The sequence below is a fragment of the Fundulus heteroclitus genome, chromosome 6 (genome assembly GCF_011125445.2).
Source record: "Fundulus heteroclitus isolate FHET01 chromosome 6, MU-UCD_Fhet_4.1, whole genome shotgun sequence".
Lineage (NCBI taxonomy): Eukaryota > Metazoa > Chordata > Actinopteri > Cyprinodontiformes > Fundulidae > Fundulus > Fundulus heteroclitus.
Window position 1 is genome coordinate 2134938 of NC_046366.1, and position 20439 is coordinate 2155376.

A 20439-nucleotide genomic window follows, 5' to 3' on the forward strand; every position below is an offset into this window, starting at 1 on the left:
CATACAAAAGGACTTCTAACCATGCACTGAATGCATATAATGCACAGTAGGCGATACTGGGGTGATTTGTGCCAGTTGGGAAGTTGTGCCACCCCCTACTTCTAGGTAACCATAAAAGAAATTGATCATATGACCACACATTTTTGAAGAGTCCGCCATTTCATTCATCCTGCAAAGAAGAGAACCTCGTTGCATGAGAGGTTAGCAAATTTAAGGTAAAATATACTGTTTTGTGCCTTTCAAAGTAAAATATCAGTGAACAAGGTTTTTTGATTGTTGTGTCAGAACAGGTTTAGACTTGTTTGAAAACATTTCACATAAGTGTTAGTGCTTCGTTAAGCTACATTCTGAGTCTATACAGCTAGTGTGATATTAGCTCAAAACGGCTGGAAGAAGTATTTTTTCCGAAATGGCAAAGGTTGGGGTGATTTGTGCCAAAGGGCTTGTAAATATTTTAAATATGTTTATTGTAATTGTACACGTATTCTGACATTTTCTGACTAAAATTATGTGATATTCCTAATTTGGGACCAAAAATAGAAATAGATCATCATGACTATCACAATCATCAATTGACAATGTTGGTTCTTCAGCCCTTTTGGGCTATAGACCTAACCGTTCCCCATCATCCTACAAAAAAGGCCAAACAGGGTGGAAGTGGAATGTTCTGCTACCTGGAGTGGGCAGACTGTGAAGTGCTTGCTTTAGATTTAAAGAGTCAACACTAAAATAAGCTGCTCTCAGATAAACCTCAGAACGGGTAGAATAGGCGGAACGTGGAGCTACAATAATCAGAAATTCAGACCAAAGCGTTGCTGTTCAACTTTATATAGACGTCAACTGAATAATTTAAATGTGAAAAGGAAGAATTTAAAAATATCATATGTCCCCTTTAAGAAAACCAACCATTTTTCTTGTTGCACAATCGGCTTGTAAAAGATTGGCTGTTGAGGTTGTAGTGTAACCTTAAATTTGTCATTTTCTAATGAATCTGTCTAGCATTTATATGGAATCACAGTTTCTGGAATTAAAATATCCCTTTTTTTACTTTTTAATCAATGGCGCAATTCACCCCAGGGCATTCTCTTCAAATGCACAATTTACACCAGGGCATTCTCTTCAAATGCAAAATTTATCCCGCAATGGGAGTAAGTGGTGCCGCAACTTTCTTTTTTTCCAGAAAGCTATGTTTCTTAATTTCTATGTTACAGATCCTGAGTGATTGTTCCCAGGGATGCGCCACAACCTGAAATATATGTACATATTTTAGTTGGAAGCATTACTGTCATGGTCTTGCTTTAAAGTCACTTTAATTAATAACTGGCACAACTCACCCTACTCTCCCCTACATGGACATACTGTATGTCTTTGATTTGTGTCTGTATATTATGAGTTAATTCTGAGCCGGTGTCTCATCCAAACATTTCATTATGTTTAAATAATTACTACTAAGACTCTTGATTATTGATTGATTACTGAAGGTCCAGATTTCTGAGTTAAATATCCTATAATATTCTAATCTTCTGTGACTTTTCTACAGGATTTTCATGATCTGTAAGCAAGAATCATTAAAATGATCACAAATAACCCTGAAGTACATCACTCTGTTCAATCAAGCTACCAGACTGGCTACATTAGAATGGGATTGCTGTTCCAACTTCGGTCAAGAGGGGTCATCCCATCTCTGTCTTTTATTCCTATCTGAGTTTGTCATGGCAGTTCCCATCAAACAACACAAACCATTTATTTACTTTATTTTTGGTCATAGAACTGCGATCTTTTTTTAAAAAAAAAAAGTTTTTTAGTTCAGTGTATGTACCCCCATTCCCCAAACATTCGTAAGGTTTTAAAGACCGCTCTTCATGTTTCACTTTGGACGAAGGCATCTGCACCCAACATAAATAAAATGTAAATTTCCAGGGGGACGTCGGTTGTATGGCTCAAATCTTGGAAGATGGAGATTGGGGTCTGAGGAAGAAAAGACGTCCTGCTTTAAAGGATTCGTCAATTGTTTGAGGTTCTCGAAGCTGTTGTTTTTCTCATAGAGGGGTGTGCCCCAGGGTCATTCTCAATATTTTCCATTTCTTGGGATTGAATAGGAGACAAGGACCATGGGGTCCTGCTAGAAGGTGAACCTCCACCTCATCTTGCATCTTGTAACTGTTTGGTTCTACCTATTCTATAAACTCTGACCAGCGTCCCTGCTGAAGAAAAAGATCCCCACAGTAGAACACTGCTACCACAAAGTTTCAAAAAGGTGTGTTTAGGGTGATGAGCAGAGCCGTTTTCCTCTGTTCCTAGTGTTTTACATGTAGGCCAAAATCATCAATTTGTCTGATCTGAGGAGAGCATATTCTTCCACGTTTACTGTGTTCCTACATGGCTTTTGATCAACTGCAAATAGGACTTCTGGCTTTTTTTCCAGTGACTTTCATCCTGCCACTCTTCAATTAAGACCAGATTCATGGAGTGCACAACCAGTAGTTAAGGATGTCCTTGGTGAGCTGTGGATCTCTCCTTATCAATGGCTTCTAAAAAAAGCTCTCCTTATAACTTGAGGTGGACCGCCACGTTCTTGGTAGGTTTGCAGTTGTGCCATCTTCTTTCCATTTTCAGTAAAACAGGTTATGTGGGATGTTTTAAAAGATGACCCTGTTCTAAACTCCACAGCATTTGCTGTGTTCCTTGGTCTCCATGTTCTCTCAATTATTTCTGACAAACCTTTCAGACTTTCACAGGACATAGTCATGTATATTATTATGAGAAAGAAAAAGCTAGACAATTGCTGTGTTGTCCCAAACCTTTTATTGTAGCTTCCAGAACTGTTTTTACAGAAAACTGTGCCACTTCAAACATCAAAAATGAACCATTGTGGCATCAGAATAATTTAGTCACCACAGTAACTGTCCAGAGAACAGCAGCAGGCCTGCAGACTGAACAACAGAAAACACCCAGACAGAGGCAGCCAGTTATAAAGGTGGCTTTCCTGCACGATTTACCTTCTCATGCTTTAAAACCCTGCACAGGGTCAGGATGCATGGGCAAGTTAGGTATGTACACCACTGGAGATTACACATTAGCAATGAAGAACCGTTTCACAGGGATTCTCTTTGTGTGATCTGGCTTTTTGCTTTTTACTTTATTGCTTTTCCTGTTTTATTTCACAACTTAAGTGGCCTGGTCCCTTCAACCTACCTGTCAAAGTGTTCATGGCTTTGTACCGCTTCATAAAACATGTTTCTAAAAGGTTAAATTCCTGTTGTTTTCCTGACTTTTATAAATTTTCATTTTAAAAATCTAGAAGATCTCTTACTAAAGTTTGTAATGTTCAAAATTAAAAAGGTAATTCAGTTCATAGCAACTTACAGGGAGGGAGGAAGTAGAAAAGACTAGTTAGTGTTACAGAACAAAAACACAGCTGGCACACGTCCTTCACAGACTACAAGCTAGCTCTAGGATTAGAGACAAACAAGGACAGTGACAGATTCGTCGTTTGTCGTTTGGATCGCATCAGAAACATGCTGATGGATGCTAATTTTTTCTGCAGATCTGCAGTTTGCCAAATGCTCCAAGTTTTATGCAAAGTTTAGTGATGGTTAAATTTGTATGATAACATTTTATTAGATTTGCATGTCACATAGCTAAAATTAAATGGTACAAAAATGGTAGAAAATTGTCACTACTTGACCCTTTAGGACAGAAGCAGGAGGTAAATCTACCCATGTAAACAACATAGTGTGACTCACAGCTAGTTTAAGTTGGATTTCCTCAAAAACACAATGGCGGATCTGTTTGACCTGCCACCAGTCAGAGGTAGGTCATCTTTTATACATTTGGATGCCACCGAGTGAAAATGCTTTGATCCTGCCTCAATCCACAGCTGGCATGTTAAAGGAAATAGTAGTGTCTGTATGTTGAGCCAGACGTCTTTTACATCACAGTTCAGACCTAATGACCTGAAGATTTACTTTAAAAACTTCAGACAACTTATTTTATGGTCAGGTAATGATATCACAAAGAAATAGCTAGGAGTTTACAGAACAAAGACACACTCAGTCACACTGAGAAGAACAACAAGAGGAGGTAAAGTATCTAAAACAACTAAACATCATGATTAAAAGGGCTCAGAAAGAGGTGATTGGATAAACGCTCAACAGGCATAAAACCTAATCACACACACACGCACGCAACCACACACACACACACAGCTTTCCCTCAGAGTGCAGGTCCTAGCATATGGCTCATCCAGGAGTGGTAATTTACCTGGCCAGGAGTGAGGAGGGCAGTAAGCAAATGCTACCACACCTTTGCATAGAATCTAAACTGGCCAGAGTTGATCTCTTTTAATGACACTATGACAAAAGGGGAAGAGCTGACAGGATCAGCTGGATGAAAAGAGAAGGGGGTTACTTATAAGGAGGCAGATAGGGTGTTTGGCTGCAGATTTCATCAGCTCCAGACTTAGAGTGTGAGTTCATCACAAACAATAATACAACTGCAGCACAATCTGGCCCCACAAAAAAAAAAAAAAAAAAAAAAATCATTATAAAGACTTAAAAATGTAGCTAAGAAACTGTTTGATACGGTCCCAAACATTCCTCAAACTGTCAGCAAATTAGGCAATATACATGCTAAAAAAAAAAATCATAAAGGAATGATGAAAACACAGGGTTGGGGGGAAAACTGAGGAATACCATATTAGTAAACAATTCATCCATCATCTCACATTTTACTAAAGGAACGTTTTAAAAAGAGGAAGTGAAGATGGGGATAGGGCTGTCATGGAAACTGCTTGGTATGAGGAGAGATGCATCTTTCTGAGAATGCTCAGATAGTGCCGGTCCAGTGGGTCTCTGCTCCATCAGCAAAGTGAACACTGCTGCCTCTACGTTTCTGCAGGAAGAAGGGAAACCAGTCGGCATAAGTTAACATCAGTTCCTTTTAAAACCTGGATCTGAACACATTAAATACAAACTTGTGATTAAACAACAGCATTTTCAATTTGAAAGAAACTGTATTGTCTGCTGCATCTCTGTGGATGTCTAAGCGCAGAGCAGATCACATGACATACTTAGACAACTCTGTGTGAAGGAGAGCAGCTGAAACACAAGTCATTCAATTTCATTGTTTTAACGGAAATGAAGAATTTATGAACTGGAGGAACAACTTTGCTGCAGGTTTCATCTGCACAAGACCAAGGTCTGCATTGTGTTAGAAGGCAAATCCAAACAAAGAGTGAATATCTATCAGCCAGTCTAGCAGTAATCTCTAACGTCTTCCATACCATTTCGTTCCAGGATTGACCTGTATGACTGACCAGCTTTCCTACACCTGGCGAGGATAAACATCCCTACAGAAGCATGGTGACACCTCCACCATGCATCGCAGTGAGGGACTGTGTGTTTAGGGTGGATGTGCAGTCTGTTTTATGCCACACGTGTGTTTTGTTTGTAAGCCAAAAAGTTTGACTTTGGTTTCCTCTTACAAAAGTATGTTTCGTCATGTTAGACGTGTTCCTTGTTGCCAAGCAGGCATGGGGCAATCTGCAAAAGAAACTTTAAACAGTGGCCGTATTACCTCTCCATCAGAGGGAGTGCATGTCTAACGGATATTCTGTCAATGGATTCTTTCACCTTCCATGTGGATTTCCTCCAACATTTCCATGGGTTTCTATCTAACGCTCTTTCATCTAGAGCAGGGATTCCCAAACTGTGAGGGATTCCCTGGGGGTGCGTGAGCTGCCACTAGGGGGTGCACAAGCTGAAATCTGAATTGCATCTTGCTCAGCACTCCACTGTGGATTACATGTTGACCAGGACGCGGGATTTATTTCATATTCTGTATCAGGAGCGCTGAAGAGGAACTAGCAAACGAAGTGACTGCATAACTTTACGAACATTCATAGTTTCCAGCTGTCGTTAACCGAACACGATGAAAAAAGCTTTGGACTTGCGGCGGAGGAGACACAGAGGAGACTTAGGACACAGTCCTGAACCACATACTTTCTCCTGAGGATGGGTGGAAGGAGAAAGTGCGTGGCAGAACATGGGACTCATCGGACATGGGGTGAATTTGAAAGATACAGGGCTTTAATTTCAGTATGATGCATCATTATAGTTTTTTAAAATATCTCAACCTTCTACATCTCTACCACAAAGGCAACATCTGCAATAGCAACCCCCTCTCGTTTTGGAACGTTAAGATGCTTTTTTTTTTTACCTGTGGGCTCTTCCTTAAACTGTTCCTCTGTCTCAGCAAAGTCTGCTGCTGCACAGAAACACACAGATGTGACAGTGAGCCCATGAAGATCATTGAAAACAGAAAAAAACCTTTACAAAGAGTACCCACCTTCCTCTGCTTCGTCCTCTAACTCTTCTGTCACCTCTTCTGTGTCTGTAAGTTAACAGAGAAAAAGAAAAGCTATCAAGAGTATGGTCCCTAAAACGCAGGTAGGCAAATCAGACACTGACTATCTGAACTTCAGCGCTGTAGCTGTTTCCATTTTCTAACCTGGAACTGTTTGATCCTCGTCTAATTCTTCAGGCGTTGCCTCCATGTCAGCTCCATCTGTAGCCTCTTCGACTTCCTCTTCTGTAGGAGCTTCTTCCTCGTCAGTTTGCTGCTCGACGGCTTCTTCCATAGTTGGTTCATCTAAGAATACTTCCTCCTCCTCCTCCTCCTCAGCTTCTTCTTCTGAAGGTGCTTCTTTCTCAGTAGCAGGTTCCTCTGGGAGTGCTGTCTCTTCCACAGCTTCATCTTCTGAGTGTCCTGCTTCTTCTTCTGCAGCGTTAGCCTCCTCTGTAGCAACCTCTCCAGCAGGCTTCTCTGAAGGAACCTCAGCCACTTCCTCTGGTGCAGTCCCATCCTCGACCACTTCTTCTGCGGGTTCCTCTGAGGGAACAGCCTCCTCTTGTGTAGCGGCTACTTCTGAAAAGCTCTCCTCTACCACTTCCTCAGCTGGCATAGCCTCTTCCTGTTCAGCTAGCTCCTCAACAGCTTCTTCTGTAAAGGTCTCCTCTACCACTTCCTCAGCTGGAGTTTCCTCCTCCTGCTCAGCTGTCTCTTCAGCTTCTTCAGCAGGAAAACTCTCCTCCTCTTCAGGGTCATCAACGTTCTCCCCAGTTTGTTCCACTGCTTCGTCAAAAGACTCCTCGACTGCATCACCATCCTCTTCTGCTGGTTCCTCCGCTGGCTCATCTTCTGCCAGTTCCTCTGCTTCCTCCTCAGCTGCAGTCTCTTCTTCGTCAGAAGCAACCTGAGTAATTCAATAGAAGGAAGGACTTAACTTGATGAAAAACAGCATATCTACATTTCCTATTTCTAGAACCATCCCACAGCTGCATCTGCCTCAATCAATTAGAATACTTTAGAAACATTGATTTTATTAATTCAATTGAAAAAGCAACACCGCATTACTCACATCACTGTCGAATACTCTGAGAAAAGGAATTTGGATTTTCATTAACTGTCAGCAAAAAAATTAGAAATAATAGTATAATAATAATAAATGCTTGAATTTCTTGGCATCTCTAAATGTTTATGATCAACATGAGTTTCACCTTTTGAGCTGAACTACTGATATGAATAATTCTGATGCAAGTTTAATCTATTGAGATGTATTTGTATAAGACTAACTTGATTTTTGGAACAGTTAAGAAGTTGGAATTTGCTCCCTAGTATGTGCTAAAATGTACAGCCACACAACAGAACTGAGTTTTTTAATGCTGTTGTTGTTGTGCCATTTACAGCCATGATGAAATAGATAATGTCAGATTGAATTCTGACCACACAGCCATAAAGGAGAGTTTCAGATGGGACGCCCCCCCCCCTCTGAGCAGGGTGCCTACTCTAAACCACCCCCACAGACAAAAGCTCAGAGCACTCCTGACCAGACCCTCTTTCAGTCTACCCCTGGTCAGAGACGACAACCACTTTTCTCCCGGGGCTCCTGAGGAGAGGGGGTCTAACGTGCCACCCGGTCTCCATCCTCAGCAAACATGAGGACTCACGGGCCCAAAAGACAGGAACCAGCACCTGGGAGAAAGCCCTCTTCGCCCAGGGATAACCGGGTAGATCAGAGTTAAGTCTGCTGTCTTAACCTCAGCGTCAGGAGGAAGAAATCCTGCCACGCCAAAAACAGCTCTGTTTATTTCTTCTCAGCCTTTACAGGAATGTGGACTCCAGACAGAGCTGAAAAGCCAGCAAAAGGAGCCACTACCCCAAGCTGAGGGAAAACCTGCTAAAATCGTGACTGCAACTGGGTCGGGGACTCTGCAGGACATCAGGCCTCCGATCTTGACCACATATGGATGCTGCTAGGCTGCCGAGCCGCAGGCTAGCCCATAGCTGCATGGCCCGCAGTCTGCAGAGCTAAGCCACTAGCCCACTGCTGAAGGAACAACGGTTCCCTTTTCACTGCCTTCCTTGGATGACCAAAGTGGACTGAACTCACACGAGGCATCGACAGGTTGGACAGAGAGAGACCCAAAGGGAGAGGTTAGATGGTTTATTGGGAAATGTTGTGTGATGTGTTACATATGGTCGCCTTAAAACAAAGGGCTAATGGAATAGCTCATTGCTAGCATTTGGTACCATGTCATTGTTGGGTGTGTTTTTATGGTTATAACAAAGGTCATCTCCACAAGGGTTTCATACATTGATGGGATATTAATGTTAACGTTATCCGGCCCACTCATTATGACTAAAATAAAACCGAAGCTTTTATTTGTTAGCGCCGAAAGTCCACTAGCCAAAATGCCATTAGCTTCTGGTAATTCCCGGTTCCGTTTTTTCTGCAAAAGCCCATTCCAAGCATAAACCTTGTTTGTTCTGCTCCGCCATTATTCGATAGAGCTATGAGCCTTATTCCCACATTAATATTGAATATTTATGTTGGTTTAAAGGCAATTTTGATAACTTTAGGCTTTAACTGATTTAGCGACCGATTGCTACAGTGACCCCTAGCACCCGGAGGTAAAATCGCATTAATAAGATCGGCCGTTCATAAAGTTTAAATGATTTTAAGGAGCAAATCAGTCTTTAGAATATTATTTACTCAAAATAATGTTCTGGTTAACTTGGGATTTGCATTGTGAATGTGTTGAAAACATTGCAAATGTTTTTCTGAATTAGTGAAGCTAATTTTACCTCAATTCACATTCTTTAAGATGAACTTTGGTTCTTTAACTTAAACAAAATATTATTTCAGCAAATAATGTTTTGTTTAACTCAGGTTTTGCATTGTGAGTGTATTGAAACACATGTCAAATGTTTTTCTAAATTAGTTAAGCTAATCTAACTCCATTCCATGCTTTTGAATCAGATCTGCAGTGAATGGGATTCACTGAATTATTCTGATTATAACCACTTTTGTCTTTTGTTTGCTTTTGCATGCAAATAGTTCCTTTGCTTAGTTCCCTTTTATCTTCATTTTGCTTAGTAGTTTAGTTAAGTTTCACTAGCCTAGTAGAGAGGATTTGTTTATCGAAATATAGTGTTAATACAGATAAACAGTAGTGATGTTCTCTGGATGTTCATTTTATTTCTGTTATTTATCACACATCCAGACTTTCAGCTGGACGGTACTGAAATATTGCACCATCATGAGGCAACACAGAATGATGATGAGAGAACATCACAGACCTCATCCTCGGCCTGCTCAACGTGTGTATCCTCCTCAGCAGCAGGGAGCTCCTCCTCAAGCACCTCTGGATCCTCCTCTATCACCTAAAACAACAGATATTACCAGCTTTTACGACAATTTTACACTTTGAATGAAGCATTTAACTGAACTGCGGATACAAGTTAGAAGTTGGAAACAAGTCTTGGATAAATGGTTTTCATCCTAAAATCTGATCAAACCTGTCACAATCAAGAATTCGTTTACAATGATGGAATATTTCAAATAAACACAGCAGGTAGAAATGGATACCCAAATCCAGTCTAACCCTAACCCGCACAGTCATCCATAGGTTGTTCTGATGATGAGCATGTTCATAAACTTAGCAGGAACAAACCTCACTGCAGTTGTGACATGTATTGACTAAATTATATTAAAAACAACAATTGAAGGAAGGGTCATTTTCAGATGTTAAGGGATTCCATTTTCTACTTTAGCAATCAACTATTTGATTTACCAACCTAAATAAACTCACTTCTGCTTGTGTTGTTCAAATTTTGTTTCTTAATTTTAAGCTGAGTAACTCCAAACAAATGCAGGTAGCACAGGTCTTGACATATGACAAGTTTTGCAAAGTTCATATTTCTGGTGAGCAAAAAAGATAAAACATTTTAAATGGATCAAATTTAATCTGTTATTAATCATGTGACAAGATTCCCAAATATGGAACTTTTTAAGAAGCAACCATCTCAAGTTCTCTGCTGGAAGTTTTAATGCTGAAACCAATTTTTTACAAGACAAAGAAAAAACTCTGCTACGGAGACGAGGCTAAGGGTCAGATTCAAAGATTATTTACTTTCACCGTGTGTTACTGTGGTGAAATCTATTTTTGGCCACTCCGGCTAAGAGTACACATAAATGGGGAAACATGCCATTAACAAGGGTTACAGTGTTTTTTTTCTCACATTATAGTATGCAAAAGATTAAAACATTTTAAAAAGATGAAGATTCAAAATTTGTATCAGAGTGCGAGGGCTTTGGTATCAGTCCCTTTGTGGTACAGGCATGTTACATGAACTACATGTCCTTCATGAGTCACAGACAACATATAAAAAGGTAAAAAGGTGTTTTTGTGCAATGATTTGAGCCTTCGTTTACAGAAATGTGCATTTAGATATTCTGAGATAATAGTGTGCAAGTTGGAAATAACATTAAGGTGATTGTAAAGTATGATGGGCTTAAAAATTTTAGAAGGACTGTAGCATATGATTGACATGTGATGAAGAATTTGATAGACAGACTCTGGACAGGGGTCTGTCGCCCTCTGCTGAGAAACCGTGGCAATAACAGTGGGGTGATTTTTAACTTGTTGGACTACAGTCTCTCACCAGGGGGGCGATTGCTCTCACAGCTCTTGGGAAGAAGCTGTATGTAAGTTTATTTGTTTTGGCTTTGAGGCTTCTGAAGCCTGAAAGAGGGGCAAATAGTGCATTGCCTGGGTGGGTGGGATCAGTGAAGATGTGTCTGGCCCTTCTTTGGCATATATTGAGTCCACCAGGCCCTTACACTCAGTTTTTGGATGAGTTGTCAGATTTCTTATCTGATTTGGTGTTAAATACTGATAAGGTTATTATAGTGGGTGATTTTAACATCCATGTTGACACTGAATGTGATAACCTTAGTGTAGCCTTTAAAACTATCCTAGATTCAATTGGTTTTGCTCAAAATGTGCATAAACCGACGCACTCTCGGCTCCATACTTTAGACCTTGTTCTGACATATGGCATTGATTGTGAAGAATTAACAGTATTCTCTCACAACCCTGTCCTGTCTGATCATTTTTTAATAACATTTGAGTTTAATCTAACTGAGTTCTCCACCCCCAAAAGAGGGTTCCATTATAGTAGATTTTTATCGGATAATGCTGTATCAAAACTTAAAGAGTCTGTCCCCTTTTTAATATCCTCAGTATTGCAGAAATGCCCTGTAGATGGCAGCATTGCTGTTTCTTCCCATTCACAAATCGATACCTTTGCTAACAATCTGACTTCCTCATTGCGTTCTGCATTAGACAATGTAGCTCCCTTGAAAAAGAAGGTGATTATTCACAGGAAGCTGGCTCCTTGGTTTAATTCAGAGCTGCGTTCCTTGAAGCACAATGTTAGGAAATTGGAAAGAAAATGGCGCTCTACACACCAAGAGGAATCCTACTTAATCTGGAGGGACAGACTATTGTTGTATAACAAGACCCTTCGCAGAGTTAGAGCAGCATATTTTTCATCATTAATTGAAGAGAATAAAAATAATCCTAGATTTCTCTTTAGTACAGTTGCCAAACTTACCCAGAGCCACAGCTCTGTTGATCCATCCATTCCCTTAGCTCTTAGTAGTAATGATTTTATGGGATTCTTCATAAATAAAATTGATGCCATTAAAAATAAAATAATTGGCATCCTCCCAAACATGATTACCTCGTCCTCAGTAAGTGAGGCAGCATTGGAGGAATCTTTAGAATCTGCGCAGTGTTTGAACTGTTTAGAAGCAGTAGAGCTTTCTGAGCTATCTAAAATTTTAGCTTCATCTAAACCTTCTACCTGTAGGTTAGACCCAATCCCAACCAAGTTGTTTAAGGACATATTCCCTTTGATCAGTGGCACTATTTTAGACATGATTAATCTATCCTTAGTAAATGGATATGTACCACAGGTTTTGAAAGTAGCTGTTATTAAACCTTTACTTAAGAAACCTTCTCTTGATCAAGATGAGTTAGTAAATTACAGACCTATATCTAATCTTCTTTTCTTATCTAAAATTCTTGAGAAAGTAGTTGCTAATCAACTTTGTGAACATTTACAAAGTAATGACCTACTTGAGGAGTTTCAGTCAGGCTTCAGAGCTCATCATAGCACTGAAACAGCTCTGGTGAAGGTCACCAATGATATTCTCATGGCCTCAGATAATGGACTTGTGTCTATACTTGTCCTGTTAGATCTCAGTGCTGCGTTTGATACAGTTGATCACAATATTCTCCTACAAAGACTTGAACATACTGTAGGGATTAAGGGGAAAGCATTAGGCTGGTTTAAATCTTATCTGTCAGACAGATTCCAATTTGTTCATGTTAATAATAAATCTTCCTCAAACTCTAGGGTCACCTGTGGAGTACCACAGGGTTCAGTCCTTGGACCAATTCTCTTTACTATATATGCTTCCGATAGGCAAAATTATCAGACAGCATGGGATTAATTTCCACTGTTATGCTGATGATACTCAGCTATATTTATCCATAAATCCTGATGAATCCAATCAATTACTTCGACTGCAGTCATGTCTTGATGACATCAAAAGCTGGATGACTTTAAATTTCCTGCATCTAAATTCTGACAAGACCGAAGTTGTAATCTTTGGGCCAGAGTCCTCAAAAAATAAACTTCTTAACCAATCACTTAATCTGGGTGGCATTAACCTGGCCCCTGGTAATAAAGTAAAAAATCTTGGTGTTATTTTTGACCAAGACATGTCATTTAAATCCCATATTAAACAGGTTTCCAGAGTTTCCTTTTTTCACCTCCGGAATATCGCCAAAATTAGAAACATTCTGTCCAGGAGCGATGCTGAAAAACTGGTCCATGCATTTGTTACTTCAAGGCTGGACTATTGTAATTCTTTACTATCAGGAAGTCCACAAAATGCAGTTCAAAGCCTTCAGCTGATCCAAAATGCTGCAGCAAGAGTTCTGATGAAAATCAACAAGAGGGATCATATTTCTCCAATTTTAGCTTCCCTTCATTGGCTTCCTGTTAAATCAAGAATAGAATTTAAAATTCTTCTTCTAACGTATAAAGCCCTTAATAATCAAGCTCCATCATATATCAGAGCTCTGATTACCCCGTATGTTCCTAACAGAGCACTTCGCTCTCAGACTGCAGGTCTGCTGGTGGTTCCTAGAGTCTCTAAAAGTAGAATGGGAGGCAGATCCTTTAGCTATCAGGCTCCTCTCCTGTGGAACCAACTCCCAGTTTTGGTCCGTGAGGCAGACACCCTGTCTACTTTTAAGACTAGGCTTAAAACTTTTCTTTTTGACAAAAATTATAACTAGTGGCTCATGTTACTCTCAGCTACCTTTATAGTTTTACTGCTATAGGCTTAGGCTACTGGAGTATATCAGGATCTAATTTTCTCACTCTATTGAGTTCTACTGTTCTTCAATTATGCATTATGTGTTGTCATTTCTGCTTTAACTTTCTGTTCTCTCTCTTTTCTCTTCATAGTAGGTACACCTGGTCTGGCGTTCTGTTAACTGTGACATCATCCAGAGAAGACGGCTCACCCGCTACTACCATCTAATGTAGAACAGATTACTAGATTAATGTGTGCTTCTGTGCTTTTTTGTCTCTCTTGTTGTGTCTCTGCTCTGTCCTCTGTAACCCCAGTCGATCGAGGCAGATGACCGTTCATACTGAGCCCGGTTCTGCCGGAGGTTTTTCCTTCCCGTTAATGGGTGGTTTTTCTTCCCACTGTCGCTTCATGCTTGCTCAGTATGAGGGATTGCAGCAAAGCCATGTACAATGCAGATGACTCTTCCTGTGGCTCTATGGTTCCCCAGGAGTGAATGCTGCTTGTCGGGACTTTGATGCAATCAACTGGTTTCCTTATATAGGACATTTTTGACCAATCTGTATAATCTGACCCAATCTGTATAATATGATTGAACTTGACTTTGTAAAGTGCCTTGAGATGACATGTTTCATGATTTGGCGCTATATAAATAAAATTGAATTGAATTGAAGACCCTGTAGACGGCATCCCATAATCCCATGCGCTGTTCTCACCACCCGTGTTAGGCCCTTTCTCTCCTGCACTGTGCAGCTCCCATACCATACAGTTATGCTGATACATAAAACACTCTCTATGGTAGCTCTATAGAAGATTTTTAGCAGCTTAATGGAATGACCGGTCCTTTTCAGTTTCCTGAGGAAAAAGAGCCTTTGTTGGGCCTTCTTCACCAGGTGGGAGGTGTTTATGGACCAGGGCAAGTCAGAGATGTGGATGCCCAGGAATCTAATGCTGTCGACACGCTCCACCACCTCCCCCTGTATGTAGAGAGGAGTGTGTTCATTCCTCCTGGACCTCCTGTAATCTACTATGACCTCCTTGGTCTTACTGGTGTTCAGGATCAGGTTGTTCCTGGAGTACCACTTTGTGAAATCGCTGACCTCATCCATGTAGTGGGACTCATCATTGTTGGAGATGAGACCCACTACAGTGGTGTTGTCCGCAAACTTCACCACTGTTGATTGGAGTGTTTGAAGCTTCATCTATTCACCTGAATATATTATCTGCCTCTGTGGCATCTCAGAAGAAGTGTGTGTGCAGACCAAGACCTTTCGCACTATAATAATACTACATCATGGTTTTCTTCATGTCTGAGGTTATACCAGACCAAAGACTGTGCGCTATAGAAGCAGGTCAAGAACAAACTCTACAATCAGATCAGGTCCCAAAGAAACGCACAACCACGGGGTTAAAAGCATACAGGCCTGCCGCCCTCATATCTGTGGTCAGGAAATCCTTTGAGTGACAACTGAAAGACATCACAGAGCCCCTACTGGACTCCTGCAGTTTACTTTAAGGGCAAACAGTTCGGCAGATGAACTCCACTTGGGACTAAACTTCATCCTGCACCACCTCGACCAGCCAGAGATGTACACCAGGATCCTGTTTGTGGACTTAGGCTCACCCTCAACACCATTAACCCAGACATCCTCCACCAGAAGCTCACCCAGCTCTCAGGGCTGACCTGTCAGTGGATCATCAGTTTCCTGACTGAAGCAACATGTGAGACTGAAGTGCATTTGCTCCCCCACAAGAACCTTCAGCTGCAACCATCAGGTCTGCAGAGGATCAATGAGGATGACCTTCCCTCCATCCAGGACTTGCACACATCAAGGGTCAGAAACAAGGCAGCTAACATCTATGCAGACACCACACGTCCTGCACTCAAACTGTTTAGACTTTTACCTTCAGGTGGCGCTGCAGAGCACTGTTTGCTAAAAGCCGCTGTGTCAGAGACAGTTTCTTCCCCCAGGATGTTACTCTGATGAACACAACGAACACCTCACAGCCTGAGTAGTCAGGTACATGGCTGTCATTGCTACTTGGGAGTTTTTGTTTGGTAAATGTTCTTTACTCTAATACTATGTGCTTCAGGTTCCTGACTGAGTAAACATTAAAAAGCAAGTTTTCAGGTTTTAAGGATGAACAGGTCTCTCTTCCTTTCCTTGGGGACAAAGGAGGATTTTCTGTAAGGACATCAGAATATATTTTGGAGACAGTCCATCAGTAGCTTTGGGTGAAATATGGTTCAAGTTTGCAGCTTCCATTAATGAAAACAAATAACTGAAATGTGGACAGATCAGTAAAGAGAGAATGCTTTATTGTTTAGTTCAGAAATTCATTTGAAATTCTTTATGTAGACATTTTTCCTTTTTTTAAACTAAATTCTTTTGTTTTTATAGTAAAACCAAAGTTCAAGTTGTAGAGTTGTATGACTTCAGTCGTTGAGTCTTCCATAGAAAGCATCTTATTTAGCATTTGCAATGGATGCTGATGTAAATCTTAACCAAACACCTGAGTGGTTTCATGACTGATCCAGAAGAAGCAGGACTTCTGTCACATGAAACCTTCTAAATGAAGCCGCCATGTCCTGAACAGAAGACGCTTTCTTCAACAAACCACCTGGACTTCAGTTTTTTAGAATTATGATGTTAGGAAATTCAATATTTAACCTGTTAACTAAAAGCCGTTTGGGTGAAGACTAGCTGCTGTTTTAATCGATTTCCATCAGTCAATAATCTTCCTGATCGCAACATGGTGGACATGGCTCTAAAAGCCTTCCTAGAGTTTTGAAGGTCTTTCATCTTGGCACCAACTAAATGCTTCAGGGTTTAATGACATTTTTTATTTTTTTTTTTAAAAAGGTGCTCACATTAGCTGACACGCCAGACTTTTTGTGACCTCCTGTTTTCTGGTAACCGATCAATAAACGACAGTAATATGTTAGTTTGAAGACAGTTGAAACATGGGTTTTAGAGATAAAAGATTCCAAAATAAAATCTGAATTGGAGATTTCATCAAACAATGTGGACTGCTCTGACCTCAGGAATCTCCACAGACTCTGGTTCTGGTTCAGGAGCTACCACCTCAGACTCAGCAGGTACTTCAGGTTCAGGTTCTAGAACAGAGAAGCAGAAATGTGTACTGTAGAGATACTGCTACATGAACCAGGTCTCTCATACGGGGACAGTAAAATCTAATCTAATCTACGTCAAGTTAGAGAAGCCCTCAACAGAACTGCTACAAAATTCTCAGCTGTTAAGAAGCTGAAAGAGAAGGTAACTCAGGCTCATATCACTGCAAAATGAAAATGATAACCACATATCCATGGATGCAGTATTCAGAGTCTTTCAAATATAAAACCCAGAGTATTAATAACAATAATAATAATAAACACTATTTGCATGCAGTCACCTGGTGCTAGCGCCGCAGTATCCTCTGCCACAGCAGCTTCAATCACATCCTCAGTCATATCCTCCACAGGCAAAGGGTCAGGTTCAATTATGGCTGACAAAAGACCAGGGTAGAAAGAAGACTGTATTTCAACATCAAAGAGCTACAAGATCAAAACCTGCTATGAATTTTATGGATCGGCTTAAGGAGGAGGCTTAGTTCGAGTCTTGAGTTGAGTCATTACAGTTTTTTTTTCCATTTGTCACAGATGTACATCTAAAACAATCATCTGCAGTAGGAGGCAGCTTGCAGACTTTTTAAGAATCACATATGTGGTGTAATACACTAGTTTTGCCTGTTAAACCTTTTTTGAATGTTTTTTGTAGATTTTAAATTCTGATAAGACAGAAGTTGTAATCTTTGGACCAGCGTCCTAAAAAAATAAACCAATAACTCAATAACCTTTATTAGGATGGCATTAAATTGGCCTCTTGTAATAAAGTAAAAAATCTTGGTGCTATTTTTGACCAGGATATGTCATTTAAATTCCATATTAAACAGGTTTCCAGAGTTTCCTTTTTTCACCTCTGGAATATTCCCAAAATTAGAAACTTTTTGTCCAGGAGTGACGCTGAAAAACTAGTCCATCAATTTGTTACTTCAAGGCTGGACTATTGTAATCATTTACTATCAGGAAGTCCACAAAATGCAGTTCAAAGTCTTCAGCTGATCCAAAATGCTGCAGCAAAAGTACTGATGAAATCAACCAAAAGAGATCATATTTCTTCCATTTTAGCTTCCCTTCATTGGCTTCCTGTTAAATTAAGAATACAATTTAAAATTCTCCTTCTCATGTATAAAGCCCTTAATAATCAAGCTCCATCATATATCAAAGGTCTGATTACCCCGTATGTTCCTAACAGAGCACTTCACTCTCAGACTGCAGGTCTGCTGGTGGTTCCTAGAGTCTCTAAAAGTAGAATGGGAGGCAGATCTTTTAGCTATCAGGCTCCTCTCCTGTTGAACCAACTCCCAGTTTTGGTCCGTGAGGCAGACACCCTGTCTACTTTTAAGACTAATCTTAAAACTTTCCTTTTTGACAAAGCTTATAGTTAGAGTGGTTCATGTTACCCTGAGCTATCTCTATAGTTATGCTGCTATAGGCTTAGGTTGCTGGAGGACATCAGGGTCTACTTTCTCACTCTGCTGAGTTCTCCTACTGTTCTTCAATTTGCATTGTTTGTTGTCATTTCAACTTTTTGTTCTCTTTCTTATTTTCTTCATAGTAGGTACACCTGGTCTGGTGTTCTGTTAGCTGTGACATCATCCAGGGAAGACAGATCATCCGCTATTACCATATAACGTAGAAAATATTTCTGGATCACTGTGTGCTTCTGTGCTTTTGTGTATCTGCCTCTGTCGAGGCAGATGACCGTTCACACTGAGCCTGGTTCTGGTTCTGCTGGAGGTTTTTCCTCCCTGTTAAAGGGGAGTTTTCCTCTCCCCTGTTGCTTCATGCATGCTCAGTATGAGGGATTGCTGCAAAGCCATCAACAATGCAGACGACTTTCCCTGTAGCTCTACGCTCTTTCAGGAGGAGTGAATGCTGCGTGTCAAGACTTGATGCAATCTACTGGGCTTCCTTAGATAAGAAACTTTTTGACCAATCTGTTTGATTTGATTGAATTTGACTTTGTAAAGTGCCTTGAGACAACATATTGTGAATTGGTGCAATATAAATAAAATAAATAAATAAAATTAAAAAAATCAAACTAAAGCAATGGAACCCAACGTTGTCCATCCCTGTTAGGACTGGTAACCAAGTGCTTCAGGATCTAATTCCAAACATCTTATTCTTTATGTCGCCTGTTATGTGATGACAAAGCTGGTTTGTCCCTTTAATTTTGAATTTTATGCTTAGTAAAATCCACAGACACTCATGCCAAAACAAATCGAACCAGCAAAACACATGTCAAAGCAGGTAACAACAAAAGAAAATGCCAAAAAAAAAAAAAAAAAAAAAAAAAAAAAAAAAAAAAAAAAAAAAAGGTACCTTAAAGGTAAAATTAGTTTGGAAGTCAAACTGTTACTACTTCTGAAATATATCGATAGTATCCATCTTGTTTCACATAACACAAATCTCAATCTGCTGAGTTAAAGTCCCACTAAGCACCTTCTACCATGAAGCTGTTTATGAAGACCAAGTCTAGAACATACGGTACCTTCTGGTGTTTGTTCAGGTTCATCAGCATCCTCAGGAGAAGCAGCCTCCTCTCTGCGGGTAGTGGTGACAACAGCCTTCTCTTTCAGCCCTATATTAAATAATGCACATATTGTTGGCAGGTCGTATGTCTGTGTACAGATACAAGTCATTGTATGAGTAATACTGTAACATATGCAGTGCCTTTCAAAGGTATTCAAACCCTGTAATTGAGTTTTTCTCCCTTTATCACATCATAACCAAATATTTTTTAAATTAGAATCTGAAATGTGATGTTTATTTGCTTGCAGGCTACCTGAACCAAGACTTTGTAGAACCCCATTTTGGTGTTGCTCTAGCTGTAGGTCTCCACCAGCTTTGCACCTAAACATTTGCCCCTTTTTTTTTTGCAAAATAGCAAAGGCTCAGTCAGCCTGGATGAAGGGCAACTGAACTGAACAACAATGTTCAAGTCTTGCCTGTACTTTGACTGGACCCATTCTATTGGGATTGTGTTTTAATCTAAATATAAGTTTTTAACTGTAGTTATGGCTGTCTCAGGTTTCTTTTCAGGATTATCTTGTGATTACCTCCATCCATATTCCCATCAAGTTTGGCCGGCTTTCCAGCAGTGCTGAAGAATTATATTTCTTACTTAAAACGTCATGGCAGGCATGATGTTTGCTGAGCGTTAGTTTTCACACAGAGTTTTGGATGCCTGCCAGTTTCCGTGGAACTGCCATGTCTTGGTAAGTTTGTCTCTATGGTGCTTCTACAGAAGCACCATAGAGAGCATTCTGACCAGCTGTCTCTCTGTGTGGTGTGGAGACTGCAATGCCGCCAACTGGAAGAACGTGAGGAGAGTGGTGAGGACAGCAGAAGGAATCATCTGGGCTCCTCTCCCCTCCATTAAGGACATTTCATCTCAGTGCGGCGTGTCCCGAGCCCGTAACATCATCAGTAACCCCTCACACCCCCACCATGGACTGTTCTCCCTGCTGCCCTCTGGGAAGAGGTTCCACAGCATCCGCTGCAGGTCCTCCAAGTTCTGCAAAAGCTTTTTCCCTTTTGCCATCAGTCTGTTGAATTGCTGTTGAACTGCTGAACTATA

General features: G+C 40.4%; 1 protein-coding gene across 6 annotated transcripts in view; it reads right to left on the bottom strand.

Moving 5' to 3' along the window:
• Positions 1-2786: 2786 nt before the first annotated feature.
• asph (aspartate beta-hydroxylase) overlaps positions 2787-20439 on the bottom strand; it is a 49570-nt gene continuing 31917 nt past the window's right edge. For 5 of the 6 annotated variants that reach the window (XM_036137832.1, XM_036137830.1, XM_036137834.1 and 2 more), the window contains 8 exons: positions 19351-19440; positions 17150-17242; positions 16777-16853; positions 9643-9726; positions 6511-7255; positions 6349-6393; positions 6220-6267; positions 2787-4893 (listed from right to left, as the gene is read on the bottom strand). In XM_036137832.1, coding sequence (XP_035993725.1) covers positions 4886-4893; positions 6220-6267; positions 6349-6393; positions 6511-7255; positions 9643-9726; positions 16777-16853; positions 17150-17242; positions 19351-19440 — 1190 coding nt within the window. In that variant the 3' untranslated portion in view covers positions 2787-4885. The remainder of the gene's footprint in view (positions 4894-6219; positions 6268-6348; positions 6394-6510; positions 7256-9642; positions 9727-16776; positions 16854-17149; positions 17243-19350; positions 19441-20439) is intronic. The other variant, XM_036137831.1, reaches the window with a different exon arrangement.